Below are 15,139 nucleotides of genomic sequence, written 5' to 3'. Positions count from 1 at the left end.
TAGAACCTCGAGGTCAGAGCATAGAACCCTGAGGTCAGAGCATAGAACCCTGAGGTTAGAATATAGAACCTTGAGGTCAGAGCATAGAACCCTGAGGTTAGAACATAGAACCTTGAGGTCAGAGCATAGAACCCTGAGGTTAGAACATAGAACCCTTAGAGCATAGAACCATGAGGTGATAGGATGGGATCAGAGAACCCTGAGGTCCGAGCATCATGGAGACACCATTTTATAAGCGGGAATGTGAGAGCAGACATTTATTAACAATGTTTCAACATTTTCTCTCTCTCTCTCTGTCTCTCTCTCTGTCTGTCTCTCTCTCTCTCTCTCTCTCTCTCTCTCTCTCTCTCTCTCTCTCTCTCTCTCTCTCTCTCGCTCTCTCTCTCTCTCTCTCTCTCTCTCTCTCTCTCTCTCTCTCTCTCTCTCTCTCACTGTGACCCGAACATCCTGTACGTAATATAAATATGTAGTACACTGGGTCGTCATTGAAAATGTGTTCGGATTTATGTTCTTCACAGTAAGTGAGCCAAGACCAATAAGACTGAGTTTGAAAGGAATGACTCATCGTATCATTTTTCCTTTTGATAAAAAAATGGAAACGGGTCCCGAACACCACACAAGGGTTGACCACAAAAGAGACGCTAAAGTTTCCCAGGAAAACATTTCCATTGGCCACATGGTGATGATGCCTGATTATGAAACTAATCTGCAAGGGCCATTGTGTCGTCTCTGTGTTTGACTATCGCAACTGCTGACCGATGAATTTGATTCTGTGGTCTCCGCCACAGAAAGCACTGGAAGGCCGCCTCTGCTTTGTTGACCAGTTTGGGTTATTGTGTTTTTACAGCTTATGCTCACAAACAGGAGGCTGCACAAATTAAACTGCATTATCAAATACTGTACAACTCAGAAATATGACAAGCGGGATATCAGCTCGATCCAATTTTTATTCTAATTATATAGTTTCTGCTGCTTGCTGTGTACTGTCATGTGTTCACCTCTCACACGGTTGATTGAATCTCGCTCTGGCAAAGCTTACCTTGTGGCTGTGAAACTGGATGTGTGTTTTTCATAAGCTTCACTTGTTTGAACCCATCCCAGCTTGAGGGTTTCTGTAGGTGTGCATGTGTGTGTGTGTGTGTGTGTGTGTGTGTGTGTGTGTGTGTGTGTGTGTGTGTGTGTGTGTGTGTGTGGGTGGGGGTGCTGGCTGGGTGGGAGGGAAAAGGTAATCACGCTCTCTACTATATAAAGGGTTGTCAGCAGAACTTCCACAACAGATCTTCATCCACTCGCTCTCTCTTCATCATCGTTTCTGTGACTGCTCCCGCTCCTCAGAAGCTATGACTTTCCTGCTCAGACTGCTGGGAGCTCTGCTCTGCTCCCTGACGGTGTTTTCTGAGGTCGTACCCCAGGCAGACTTCAATTTACAAGGGGTAAGACACATCAAATATATATATATATATATATATTCTTCACATATTGATTAATCACATTCCTGTTCACTACCAGACAATTGGGTGTATAAAAAACTAAAGTTGTTTGTGGTGATGGAGGATCACTTCAATAAACATTTGAAGTTGAATGTGCCGCTAAATGCAGGCCACAGCGAGTGTTCCTTCAGATTGGGTTAACGTTGGCCTCATGTGTGTTCACAGATGGCAGGGAAGTGGTACCTGATTGGATTTGCCACTAATGCCCAGTGGTTTGTGAGCCGCAGAGACAGCATGAAGGTGGGCACCGCCATGTTGACCCCAACTGCTGATGGGGACCTGGACATATCCTACGCCAGTCTCAGGTGAGTGTGAGAGGACAGAGAGAGAAAAAAAAGGGCTTTGTTATTTTTTCTACAGTGTTTATCGAGTTCTAATGTGTTCTATGCAGCTCTGACGGCTCTTGCTGGAGGATGAACAACCTAGCTAAGAAGGCTGATGAGCCTGGAAAGTTCACATACACAAGTGAGGACGAGTACACACACACATACATAGAGGGACGCGTGGGACATTCATTTCTGCTATCACGTGATTTCTTTTGCCCGCCTCCCTTTGTCAGGCTGGGGGAAAGTGAACGACTTGTGCATGGTCGAGGTGAAGTATGACGAGTACGCCCTGACTCACACCATGAAGAGCAAGGGGAGTAATCCCACCGTCGTCAACAAACTATATGGTAACGCTCTCATGAGCCATGATGCTACACTCTGTCCTGTAAATGTAATTTTCTAGTCATGCAGACGAACAGTGTTAACGTCATGTGGTCTGACAGGCCGTGCGATGGACCTCAGTGCTGATCTGCTGGAGAAATTCAGGCAGTTCTCTTTGGAGACTGGTGTCCTGCCTGAAAATATTGCGTTTCTTCCCAAAAATGGTATGTTTCATCATCAATGGAGAGGATTTTACGTTGACAATAACCTCTGATTACGTGTGATGTTAGGCACTACTCTCCTTACTTACTGTTCTTTCTATCCCTCTTCAGCGGAGTGCCCAGTTGCTTAGTGTTCTGCAGCGGTCATTGTCACAATGCCATGTGAAGACTTCAACGTTGATGAATATTTTACATCAATCGAGATCACTGCCATCAAGCGAACATAGTGTATCTTCTCTGCTCTTTCTCTGAAAGATCCCAAGGCAACAGAACATGATGTAGTCTGATTTCAATATGCAATATTTTCTTTGAAGAATCCCTACAGACATGTTTTCAGACATTAAAATTCGATGTAATGAGTAATGTGTCTGCTGTTGCTTCCACAAAACATTTAAGTTTAACACAAGATGTCTTCTGCTTCACTGAGATGTCCAATGTCAGTGTTTGTGGGTCCTGTTGGTTTTGTTTCCACATTTTTGTTTTATACCTCGACTATCGCTGTGGACTTAGTTTTTCCTGAAGTGTCCTTTTAGACAATACATAGTCCTAACACACTTCTCTACTCATGCGCCAACAAAGGCTGGGAAGACAGCAAGCGAGTTCACAACAAAGGTCTCAAACATTTAGATTTTAAGGTCACATGCCATGTGTTTTGATGAGCAACACCGACTAAAAATATTGTGTTTGTTTACAAGAAAAACAACCTAGTGTCAAACTCTGCACACACAACATACTGCAAACGTCAAAATATCCAGCTTGACGTAATAAGCAAACACATTTCTGGGCAATAGGACACCTAAAAAATGGGCAAATAGAAGACAAAACGGCTAAAATACTTTGCTTTTATTATCTTTTTTAACAAATACGATGAAGTACATCCATAACAACACAGTTCAGATTTCCGTTTTATCAAGTGTTTACATCTACACGCTTTGTACAGATTTGTATACAAAACAATAATTTACGTCCCATAGAAGTCTAGTTACACTTAACTATACAACAACTTGTAAATGAAATAAATATAAAAACAGGAATAATCACAGGTGATAACAAAAATGTAAAAAGCCATAGTACAAGTACACCACCAGCACCTGTCTTCTGAAGTTGCATCTAGAAAGACATAGAGATCCCCTTTCTACTGGCAAAAGTACATCTGAGGGCAAAACCAAAAGTTCAATCTGTAACAAAGGCCAGACAGTTATATTGGGATACTGATGTGAACTTTTTTTTTGTTTTAACCCAGCCTAATATCGGTATCATACAGACATTTGTAGATAATGTTTTTTTCTATGACTTAACAGATTTAATGTCAATTCATATGTTAATGGAAAAAGAAGATGCTTGTCATCAGTAATAATGGTGAAAGCTGTTTTTTTGTTTCAAATTTATGGCATTTCCTTCTCCAGGTAGCATTAATGGATTAGAAATACTGTCAGTCAGGGCTTCATCTCTGCTGCAACAACTTACAGTACACTTACTGACTTAAAACTGAAATATCATAGCTATATGATAATCAAGTGATGGGGTAATGATGACATTGTGATATAGGTGCCTATGTGGCCATGTATTCACTACCATGACACATACACTATTTCACTGTGTATTTTGTGGTAATTGAATGAGCGTGAACTGCTGTGCACAACACTAAGAGTGATTGTTTCTTTTCTCAGAGCACTGTACACAGCCAGCCTTGTGTTTTTACCAACACAATGAAAAGCACTACGTTACAGAGTGGTGGGGTTGGAGCACCAGGATGCACAACAGATGTTTGTCATTCACACTTCCTCTCCCTCTCATACACACATGACTCAATTACTGCATTCATCGTGATCTGTACCAAGATGGCAAGTGCTACTAGGAACAGGTTGCTAATTTCATTTAAACTACATTTTAACAAAATTATGCAAATGTTTTGCAACGCACACTTCCGTTTTGAGACAAATAATTAGGACCATTATGACTGACAACTGATTGCTGCCTGCAAAATAAAAAATAAAAATGTGTATCTACAAAAAAGACATCTGCACAATCTGCCATGCACACAGTCACCAGCAAAGGGACATGCAGTTAAAAGTGCAAGTCTACAGAGGGGTTCTGTTGCTATCTCGGACAGAGCATTAATGTTATGTACATGTGTATACATTTATGAACAAACATTAGGCTGAGGATAAAAAAAAGAGCAAAACAACAGAACGGACTAAGTGCAGCACGCACACGCGCCTCATTATTCCAATGTGACTGGAGGCGTGCTGAGGGTGCAGAGATTGGGGTGTGATGGTTACTGTTCTTTGTTGTGGCACAGTATTTGGCTCAGTCAGAGTCACTCTGCCTGCACCACATCCTTGTGGTGGCGTATGATATGCTGGTTCTTCTCCGAGGGTCGTCGGAAGCCTTTCGAACAGATCTCGCAGCGGTGCGGATAGTCTTTTGTGTGAATGGAAATCACGTGTCGCTTGAAACCCGAAGCATCCCCAGTGCTGTAGTCACAGTACTGGCATTGGTAGATTCTCCTTTCTTTTTGTCCTTTGCCAATAACTACAGTCACACTGCTGGCTAAGCTGGCTGCACTGACTCTGCCAGCCGGGCCGGCAGCGCTGGACGCGGCAGGTGCGGCAGACTTTTTAGGCGTCACAACAGGAGTGTGCGTCTCTGTTCTCTTTGGCTCACTCTTTTCAGGAGAGGCCTGTTGCTCCTTTGTGTGGACAGACAAGATATGGCGACTGAGAATAAAAGGGTCTGCAATTTTGAAGTTGCAGTGCCGGCACTGATGGAGTTTCTTGGTGCGATGGGCTACCGAGTGCTTCTTCAGTTCAGACGGCCGGTGGAAGCCTTTACCACAGATGGCACATTTGTGTGGGTAGTCCTTGGTGTGAACAGATATGATATGGCGTTTCAGGTCACTGGAGTTGGAACTTTTGTGATCACAGTGGGCACAATGGTGGGTCTTATTCTCCTCATGCGTTAGTCCGTGCTGAATTAGCTCCTCCTCCTCCGCAAAAGTCTGGAAACAGCGCTCACATTTGTACGGCATCTCTTTGCTATGCTTCGTCTTGATGTGAGTCTTGAGATTAGAGGAATCGGCCGACTTGTAGTCGCAGTAAAGGCAGGAGTATGGCTTCTCGCCCGTGTGCGTGCGCATGTGTTTCTTTAATTCTGAAGGATGTCGAAAGCCTTTTCCACATTCCACACAGATGTGGGGGAAGCTTTTACTGTGAACTGCCAACAAGTGCCGATTGAGCAGACCTTGCTCAGCCGTTTCATAGTCACAGAACTTGCATTTATGCATCTTGGTGGGTGTTGCAGGTGCCTGGCTCTTGGGCTCTCGATGGTGGTGCTGCAATCTGTGAGAAAACAGCGCCGCCTGCTGGTGGAACTCCTTGCCACACATTTCACACTCGAAAGGGGCTTTGCTGCTCAGAGCGTGCACCTCCATATGGTTGTGGAGGCTAGCTTTCTTGTTGGTGGTGAAGTCACAGTCTGTACATTGGTACTTTTTCCTAGTCAGAACCTCCTGGTGGTGATTCTTGGTGTGACGTTTCAGGAAGCCTCGTGACTTGAACTTTTTACCACAAAGCATGCAGGGGTAAACCGTCAGAGGCTGACCATATGGGCCGATGATGATAGCTGGAGAGAAAAATAAAAAGAGGGAGACGGAAATGACAACATGCCCATAATCTTGTTTTTTAACTGTGTCTAAATCCTTTTAAAACTATGACAAATAACCATCTCTTTAAAAAGGGAACAAGAACCATGTATTCTTTAGCAATAACGATACCAATAAAAACAACTGATATCACTGACATTGTAAAGTATAATGCATCTAAATTAACAGTCACCAAATAACTCAAACAGCTGATAAGCCTGCACAAAGAACATAACTATTTCAGCAGGTGATAGTGTGTGTAGTTGATAGTAGTGCTGCAGGTCATTGAGGCATTAACAGGAGGTTACATGGTTACACAAGACATACTGAATACAGTTTTTTGACTTGTATGTGGGGCAACCCATCAACATAATCAATTACTTTTGTTTGTGTGCATATGTCCATGTTATCACTGCCCATCCATCTATGTCATGCTTCTGTAAATAACTAATAATGATTCTCCAGTTCAGGGAATGGGTTGCTATGGCATACCAGTGGCTGTCTTCCTCTATGTAAGATTAGCCTGCGTAAAATACATGAAAAGGCCTTCGCGAGACTATAGACGTGTGATTGGTCAAAGGGCCCACGTGACCATTAACTTGCGCTGTGATTGGTCAGTGCAGCTACCACCTAGAAGCCAGAATATTAGAATTTACTGATGACCTCTTTCCCACAGAAAGTTATGTGTGTCTGGTGAGTGAAATGTTGATTATTGTACCGTTTTATACATTTGCAGTCGTATATAATCGTAAACAAGTAATAGTGCTGTTGCTGCTGCTGCAGCTAGGGCTGCTGCTGGCTCTACCTGCTGCCTCTACCCACGCCAATGTGCACTGCTGTCTGTGTCTTGTCTGTGCACTGCCGTTTTGTTATAACTGAATGTGACTGGTTGGTTGTTGATATGGCCAACATACATTGTTGAAGGCCTAGGTTTAAAACCACGGCCCGCCACTGTGGCATACATAATAATATTAATACTTTTGACTTCTTAATATAAATGTATAATATATTGTTTGGTAAAATTAAATATGTATACATTATTACTATTTAATTACAAAATTAATCTTGTTGAAATAAAAAAAAAAAATAAGGCCGCAAATGGAAGTCTAGGGAAAGTGATTCGTTTGCAAACACATAATACATACTAGAGAATAATTGCTGAAAAGAAATGAAAATACTGTACTGAATTAGGAAATTAGACAGTTTCACCACTTTCCACCATTTTTGTGTTTTCCATTGCCTGTAGCGTTGATGGTTCTCAATCATGAGAAGGAATCGGCCATTAGTGGTTCTCAGTCATGAGTTACAATCGGCCATTAGTGGTTCTCAGTCATGAGTTACATCCTTATGTACGTAACATAGCCTACAATTATCTCTCTAATGTAACTACACAGCGTTGAACAGCTCCACTGTAGCGATTATGAAGGAATGATCTCAGAGGCTTCTTCATGGTGCGACGAGAGATGCATATTTTGAATGCATTTACATTCAGAACTGAGCGAGAAACACAACTTCCAGATACGTGAACTTTGTGTTGCTCTTACCTGTTTGTACCTGGCGAGGCTCCGACCTTCTCTTGCTTTTGTTACGTTGTCTACCAATATCATCAACCCCATCAGATTCATCAATGTGTAGCAGTGCACTGGCTGCACCGTTTCTGTTTTCACAACTCTCGCTATCCTCCGCACCTGTGAGACCAACAGAACGCCTTTAACACAAAAATAAACAAAACCAGCATCTGTAAAACTTAAGGCAAGAAACTCAAGAGACGTGGTTGATGCACAGGCTTCCAGTGTGGTTTTTAAAGCAATTTAATAGACAGGGTGCTGACCATAAGCAGCTGCCCAGGCCACAGGCATGAAGTCCTTGCTTAGAGACACGCTGTCATACGAGCGGTCGTGAGTAACTGGCTCTTCGCCTCCTACCACCACTTCCATATAAACCTCATCAGACACCTTGGACCCACCTGTAGATGAGCCCAACATGTACAAAACCAAAAAACTAGTAATGTTTAGTTTCACAGTCACACCCCCTCGTTAGATCGAAGGACTCACCATGGTTTCCTTGATTGTGATGAGAGTCCCCGACTGACATGTAAACCATCTTCTCTCTGAGAGTTTGGCCTGAAGACTCTGTTAACGCCACGCTCTCTGTGTCTCCATCGCTGATGTCAACCGATTCTCCTGCAGAATTTAAACATTTTGTTAATGCTATAATAGCTTTATTTTTGGCATATCCATCACAAAAGGTATTTGTCATTCATAATAGAGGTTTAAGCTTCACAGCTACTCACCCATGTCGTCCTCCCCAGAATCAGCCTTAAAGATGTACACCTTTATCACTTCCTGCCCATCTTCATCCTTCTCCACTTCCTGGTCCTCCACAGCTCCCTCAACGGTCACCTCCGTTCCATCCTCGGATACCATTTTCCCCGCTTCGTCCACTAGCAAGGGGAACACACATCACATTGAAGACATGCAACTATGTGAGATCTGCCAGACACAAGCTGGTGAGTGTTAGTTCTACAACATGTGACAAGATAAAGCTTGAATATAGTTTCACCATTTCAGTACATCAATGAACCATATAAAATATCGCAATTTAAATTCTGAATACATATTACCTAGTCAAGTCTGAGATAAGGTAGCATGAATTATCTTAAAAATAGTTTGTTTAGAACTATGTATTGTTTGTTTATATTATAGAAAATCACAACGTTGCTACTTCTGTCATCTCATCTCTCTGTGTGTCCACTAACACACAGTTCAGATCAAACTCTAAAACTAGACAGTAATGACCCATCCTCAGACCAGGTCCCACTAAGGGTTTGCAATTATTGCAGAACATATAGAAACTGGCTGCCGTGGGGCGACTGTGGCTCAGTGGTAGAGTAGGAGGATCAGTAATTCGATCCCCAGCTCCAATAGTCCATGTCAACGTATCCTTGGGCCAGACACATAACCCCAAATTGTGGCCGCGGTGTGTGAATGGTTGAATGATTAGAAGGGGGCATCGTGTATGGTAGCCCTGGCCATCAGTGTACGAAGGATGTTAATGGGTGAATGATGACATGTACCGTTAAAGGCACTTTGAGAGGTCAGAAGACTAGAAAAGCACAAGTACAAGTCCATTTACCAGAAATGTTTAAGATCAGCATTTGTTACTATCCGTTATAGTCTACCATCTTTGTAGCTGGACAGTTGTCAGCTGTAAAGAGTCAATATTTTGGACACCAAGACAAAGGTTTTTGCAATAAAAAAATAAACAGCATTCTTATGCAATTAGATACTGGATATCAATCTTCCTGGGATCTGCAAATAAGCATTTTCGCTACACTTGGCACATTAACATTATATTGATGTTAATTAATGAGTCCTGCCCTTATAAATAAAGAAACTTTATGAAACAGCTCCTGTATGAGAGTTGAACATTTATCAAAACTGACAACATTATATATGCAACTTCAAAAAAGATGATAGTCACACTGTTTCAACATCTGTCAAGAATGAGTCTCAAACCACCTTGAAAGATTGTTAAAGAAATTGTATTTCGATCCGCTTTAAATGCTTCTTGGATACATTTAGCTTTTTGAGATCCGAGCGCTACGCCAAAACACACACAGTGACTATGTGTAACAAGGATGATTTCCAGTAGAACAATGGCACATTTAGATTTAATCCCACCACAACAGAGATAAACTTACAGGATATCATTAGATAATCTCCACACTCATCTTGGTCGTCCTCCTGCTCTGGGTCCAGCCCATCTTCAGGGATGTCTCCCATGGCAACACCTTCCTCCTCTCCGTCGAGAGCCATCACGCAGGTTTCAACTGCGACATCTTCATCGTCATCACAGTGCACATACTCAGAAACCACATCCTCAACAGCATCCTGGATGACTAGCTCGTCTGGGGCAAACCTGTGAACTGCCATTCCTTCCCCCTCGCCTTCAGACACCAACACAGTCTCTTGAAGCTCCACAACAAACTCCTGCCCGCCGGCACCACCCTCATCTGAAAGAAGCAGGATTACTCAGTCAATCAGATGATTGTGTTTGGATGTGTTTAATGAAAAGTTGTATGTTACTGATTTCCTTATGACTGAATGAAACAACACTTTTGCCATTATCTGGCTAATCAAATAATTCTACATCTGAAACACTACCATGCAGTGATACCGTGAACTCACACATACCCCAAAAACATACTTTGTGTTAATAGAAACAGATTCAATAGAAGCATGGCTAATTACCCGATCCGTGTAATATTATTTTAGGCTCTTCAGAATGTATTGCAAGCCTGGTGACATCCTCATCCATTGTCCTCACACTGCATTTGTTACTGAACAGCTGAAAGCAGATGATAGAAAGGTTTAGATTATTGGTGAACAAAACAAAGTTTAACAGAAGAACCATACAAAACTTCACCTCAAAAACCTCCATAGATACGTTTGTCATTATCATGTTTTTACTCACCAAACTAACTTTCCGTCACTAAATTCTCACATATTCTTTAATACATGGACAGTAGTTTGTTTAGTATGATGATCATAAAAGCAGACTGAACCAATGCACTGCCGCAGGTCACCCAAGTCAATTCACTGCATAATATTGAATATATACTGTGTTAGAACTGTAAATCGTAAGCAATTTAATCTACATCTAAAGCTCATGTAATGGTCAATAATGTGGGTTTAAACTATTTAAAATTGTACAACAGAAAAACTTTGAAAAAGGTTGATCAAACGTGATTCCAACATTGTAAATTAACCGTAACTGAAAAAATTTGTACATTTTCCAGACGTGTCGAGTCATTTTGCAGTTTACCGCATGTTTTGGTTTTTGTGGGCTTGATAACTACTTAAATTTTTTTAAAGAAATATGGCTTAGATTTCAAACAAATACTTATTTGGCAGCAACAACAATGTATTGAAAATACTATAGAATGATTGCTTTTTCACTTTCCACAGTATTTATTCTTTTAATCAGCATTAGTATTCAATATCTGTCATAATAATAATACCTGAATTTGTGTAATAAATATTGTATAATATTAGGTAATTGTCAGTTGAAGCCATAGTAACTGCTGTGTTTAATATTTCCGTGTGCATCAATGTATCCTGCTGCAACAAACAAATTGCTCTGTATAGTACCTCATTTGTTTTGGTATTTTATTCCATACAAACAAAGATAGAAAATCAGATAAGGTCACTTGATATAACAAAAAAATGCCCTGGAGAAAAATCTGGCCTCACAGGCCAATAGAGTTCATTTCTGGAGGGAAAACACTCAAATAAATTACTATTAAGGAGGATAGTTTTTAAGCGTTAGCTTGTCTGCGGAAAAGACCGCAAGAAATGCACTGGCATAATTGTCACTACGGTAGCTAAACTAATCAGATATTGCATCTCATTAGGCACCAACGTTACCTTCATCATGGAGATAAAGGCGACAAAAAAGGTGACAACGTGTGATAAAAAATATCTCCCCGTCACACACACACACACACACACACACACACACAAGGGGACGCAGAGATGTAAACAGTGGCGTGGACGCTGCAGCCGGGGTGCCATTTAATTCACACTGAACGTACCATCCCCCACCTCCAGGTGGAAAATGATGACAAGGTTGTGAGGCAATGTGGCGCACAACTCAGTGTGCTGAAAGATGCCGCCGACACATTAAAACCTACTATTGTGATCAGACTAACTTAGCTACTCGTTCATGTCAGACTAAACCAACCCCCAGCGAGGGGTTTTAACGTTCACGGCAATGTCTTCAACTGACCACTGGAGCCGCATCGGTACTGAATACACGCGTACTGTCCCGATTGACGCGGACAAAACACACTTTTAAGAACATGAAATTTCACCGACGTGCATTTATTAACATAAAACTACAGAATACGAAGATATGTTACGTTAGTTCTCCACTGAAGCGGCTCTAGCCAGTAGTAGCCAGCTAGCGGGATGATCGCTCAACACACACACACACACACACACACACTCGTTTTCCACAACAGATTTTCATCAGACCTCCGCTAGCGTCCGCCATTTTGTTAGCTTGACGTCTGGACGAATGCTAATTGTAACACCGATTGAAAACAATCCTCCGCGACGACGAGTGATAATTGCGCTTATTCTGAAGATTGTAGCGCACATTGACGGTCAAATTAAAAAAATAAAAATAACGTTACCCAACGACGTCTGGCGGCTGCAAAGCCGCACTTATTTAAAGCGGGCGGGCTAGCTAACCGGATAGGCCTGAATTACCAATTACGGCCTCTGTTGAGGCCCGGGCCTGAGAAGAAAAGGCCCAACCCTTTGCGGCCTCTCGGTGACAATGAAGAAATAAATTAAAATACCACATGCATGCAAAAACAAAAGAGACATAAACACGCACACATGCACACATAACTCCGCAAACAGGAGCCCCGGGAGCAAAAAAATGACCCGCGTACCAGATGTATGCTGCAAGGTTGGCCTCCGTCCGCACCTCGGCTTCCCGGGCCGCCTGGTTCCCCCAGACTCGGGCTGGATTCAGTCGGGAATTTTGTGTTATTTGGGCGGGCCGGAGAGAATCAGAGAAGGAGGGGTTATGGGTTGTTTCTGGAGCTCCGCTGAAAGCAAAGCAGGACGTCTGGAGCCAGATCTTGTCATGCTACAGCCCCCCGCTCCTCCAGCTCCGAGGCCGCCGTCAGCACGACACGTCACAGCCCGATAGCAGCAGGAAAATGCGGAAGGGTTGTGGTGGAAATCACACCGGCAGGCACCAAACAGGCCATAATCTGAGGACGGCTGTTCAAGCGGGGTTTCTCAAAACGTGCACTGTAGTGTTCATTTTAATTAGTTTATGCCCCGAGGTTGCTTTCGCTAGTGATGGTTGAGGACTGCATCGGTTTCCCAAACAGCAGACTTGTATGCGACGGAGAAGGTGGATAATAAAAAAGTGATTAAACTATGACCTCCAGACGGAAAGCATCCAACATTTAAACAAACCGCTGACTAGTTTTTCACCCTGTCACAGTAGCTATCCGCCTCAGTAGTTAAAACCCTATTCTTTCACACAAACAACCTCAAACTCCTGCTCAAAAATAAAAATGAATTTGGAATTACAAAAAGCCATTAAATTACAAGTTAATGACTTTAATAGATATATTACATTGTATTAATATAGTATTTACATGTCTACATTTGGACTTAACTACATTTATCTAACAACTTATTTACTAATTATTGTAGGCTATTACATACAAAGTTTGTATCCGACTCTTACACATTTGTTTGAAATTAAACAAACAGTATGTGGAATAGTAAAAGTAGTAATACTAAAATATCACAATGTATAATTCATAGCACTGACAGGGACAATTCTGCTGCATAATGAGCACGTTTAATTTTGATACTTTAAATATATTTAGCTAATAATACCTACTTTATACAACATATTCAATACAGGATTTGTGTTTGTATTGGTGTTTTAATGTTTTGATCATGTCATTTTTACTTGAAAACTACTGGCACATGATGATATTGTATTTGTAATACAAAAGTTTATTCCAAGGCTCCTCTTGATACAAAAGTTACTACTCATATCATACATATGGATTTATTAGTAATGGCAATACACAATATGATTGCTAAACAAAAACGTTGTGGCTTTTCACAAATCTTTATCTACTTTTACCAGTACAGGCCTCTAGTCCTTTTTCAGCTCTGTTGGCATCAGCCATCTTCTATGGAGTGGTCTACTGGGGCAGCAGCATGTTGACTGCTGGCAGGAAGAGACTCAATAGGACGGTTAAGAAGGCCAGCTGTGTCCTGGGATGTCCTTCACTGGCAGTGTGTGAAGGAGAGATACCGCAGGCCCTTCCTTCCTCATGCTGTCAGACTGCACAATCAACATTACTCTATATAAACAGGCAAATCATTCATTCACGTGTACAATTATTATTAATGTCCACTATTCCCTTCTCCTGCTGAACAGCACAATGGCCCCATTGTTGGACTAGGAAAGGATTATTTTATAAAAATATTAGGCTTTCAAATGTGACTGACCTGTGAGAGTTTCTTCATATTGGAGATATTGTTGGTATCGTCTAGAGAACTACATTGGCTACATTGTCACAGCAGTGATACAGCAGCTTCAGTGACTTTACTTTTATATATCCCTTGTGTAGGAAAAATGTCATAGCCAATATTTGATCAAACAGTTTATTTTCTTTTTGTGGGATATCTTTCTGTTCATCGCTATGCTTAATTTTGATGTTGTTTAATCGATAAATACAGACCAGACAAGGATAAAAAAAAAAAAAACAAGGCCAGTGCACCAAATGTCTCTAGAGATCAATACAAAATAATCCGTTATGAAAAAGTAATGCATTTAACAATATAATTGTTTATCTGTAGGGAACATTTGCTTCTGTTGCAAAACAGTCAAATATGATATGGCCCTATTATATTATTATATATTGTTAATGGGTTGTACCTCCAATAAAAATTATATTGTGTTGGGACGTTTTAGGTTATCACCAAATGGGTACAAGTATGTGACAAGCTCAGAGACAAGCTGTGATGTGGTGACATCTTTGGTGTGATAATGAATTAGGAAAGCATCTAAAAGTCAAATGTTTTGAGACATTGTGTTGATTCAGTGCCCATTGGATGGACACATAATCAGAATAAAAAAATGTGGTAGCTTCAGATGATATTCTGGCAACTGTTTGGTATAATCAAATGACAGCATGTCTTTTAGGGACAACAAATAGACGTAGTGTCTCGTTTGTCAATATCAGGCTTTATGCAATTGTTTCTCTGCTACTATGTAGAAACCATAATCCTCCCTCAAACATGTTATTTCAGTTGCAAGGCCTAACATTTGTGTTCTAAACTTAGTGAACGCCCAGAAATTGTACAAACTGTATTACTTTTCGAGCATGCTTTTTGAGCATGTATTTGAGTTGTGCTAACTGACAGAGCCTGCGCCTTTAAAAGCTTCTGCACAAAATAAACATATCAAAAAGCATAAACTGATCCTAAAACTGCAAGTTTGAGCGGTCACCTGTTCAAATGAAACTAACAGTGGACAGACAGCATTTTATGAAAACACATTTTATTTGTACTTTCAGTAAGTGAT

The 15,139-nt window shown here is 41.3% G+C and overlaps 2 protein-coding genes across 4 annotated transcripts; one reads left to right on the top strand and one right to left on the bottom strand.

Annotated features, from left to right (window-relative positions):
- The first annotated feature begins 1,340 nt into the window (after positions 1–1,340).
- Positions 1,341–2,489, top strand: zgc:153704 (Lipocalin-like). The gene is made up of 6 exons (XM_068600168.1): positions 1,341–1,433; positions 1,656–1,795; positions 1,882–1,955; positions 2,050–2,163; positions 2,260–2,361; positions 2,470–2,489. Exons 1-6 carry the CDS (start codon positions 1,341–1,343, stop codon positions 2,487–2,489), a joined length of 543 nt encoding a protein of 180 aa, XP_068456269.1.
- Positions 2,490–3,193: 704 nt separating this feature from the next.
- LOC137802610 (zinc finger X-chromosomal protein) lies at positions 3,194–12,918 on the bottom strand. Of its 3 annotated transcripts, XM_068600608.1 has the most exons (9): positions 12,465–12,918; positions 10,255–10,351; positions 9,923–10,016; positions 9,705–9,842; positions 8,295–8,444; positions 8,056–8,184; positions 7,833–7,967; positions 7,546–7,689; positions 3,194–5,982 (listed from the first exon to the last, which is right to left on the bottom strand). In XM_068600608.1, the coding sequence occupies exons 3-9, from the start codon at positions 10,014–10,016 to the stop codon at positions 4,679–4,681; spliced, it is 2,094 nt and encodes a 697-aa protein (XP_068456709.1). In that variant the 5' UTR covers positions 10,255–10,351; positions 12,465–12,918; the 3' UTR covers positions 3,194–4,678. The 3 variants fall into 3 exon arrangements, with proteins under 3 accessions (XP_068456709.1, XP_068456707.1, XP_068456708.1); XM_068600606.1 differs by having other exon boundaries at positions 9,705–10,016; XM_068600607.1 differs by lacking the exon at positions 7,833–7,967 and having other exon boundaries at positions 9,705–10,016; positions 12,465–12,916.
- Between the last annotated feature and the right edge of the window lie 2,221 nt (positions 12,919–15,139).

This window comes from Clinocottus analis, unplaced genomic scaffold (assembly GCF_023055335.1).
Source record: "Clinocottus analis isolate CAN_PGR_092001 unplaced genomic scaffold, fCliAna1.0.p SCAF_5, whole genome shotgun sequence".
NCBI classification, from domain to species: Eukaryota; Metazoa; Chordata; class Actinopteri; order Perciformes; family Cottidae; genus Clinocottus; species Clinocottus analis.
The sequence above is the reverse complement of the archived record's forward strand: the minus strand, read 5'-3'. Positions and strand labels throughout refer to the sequence as shown.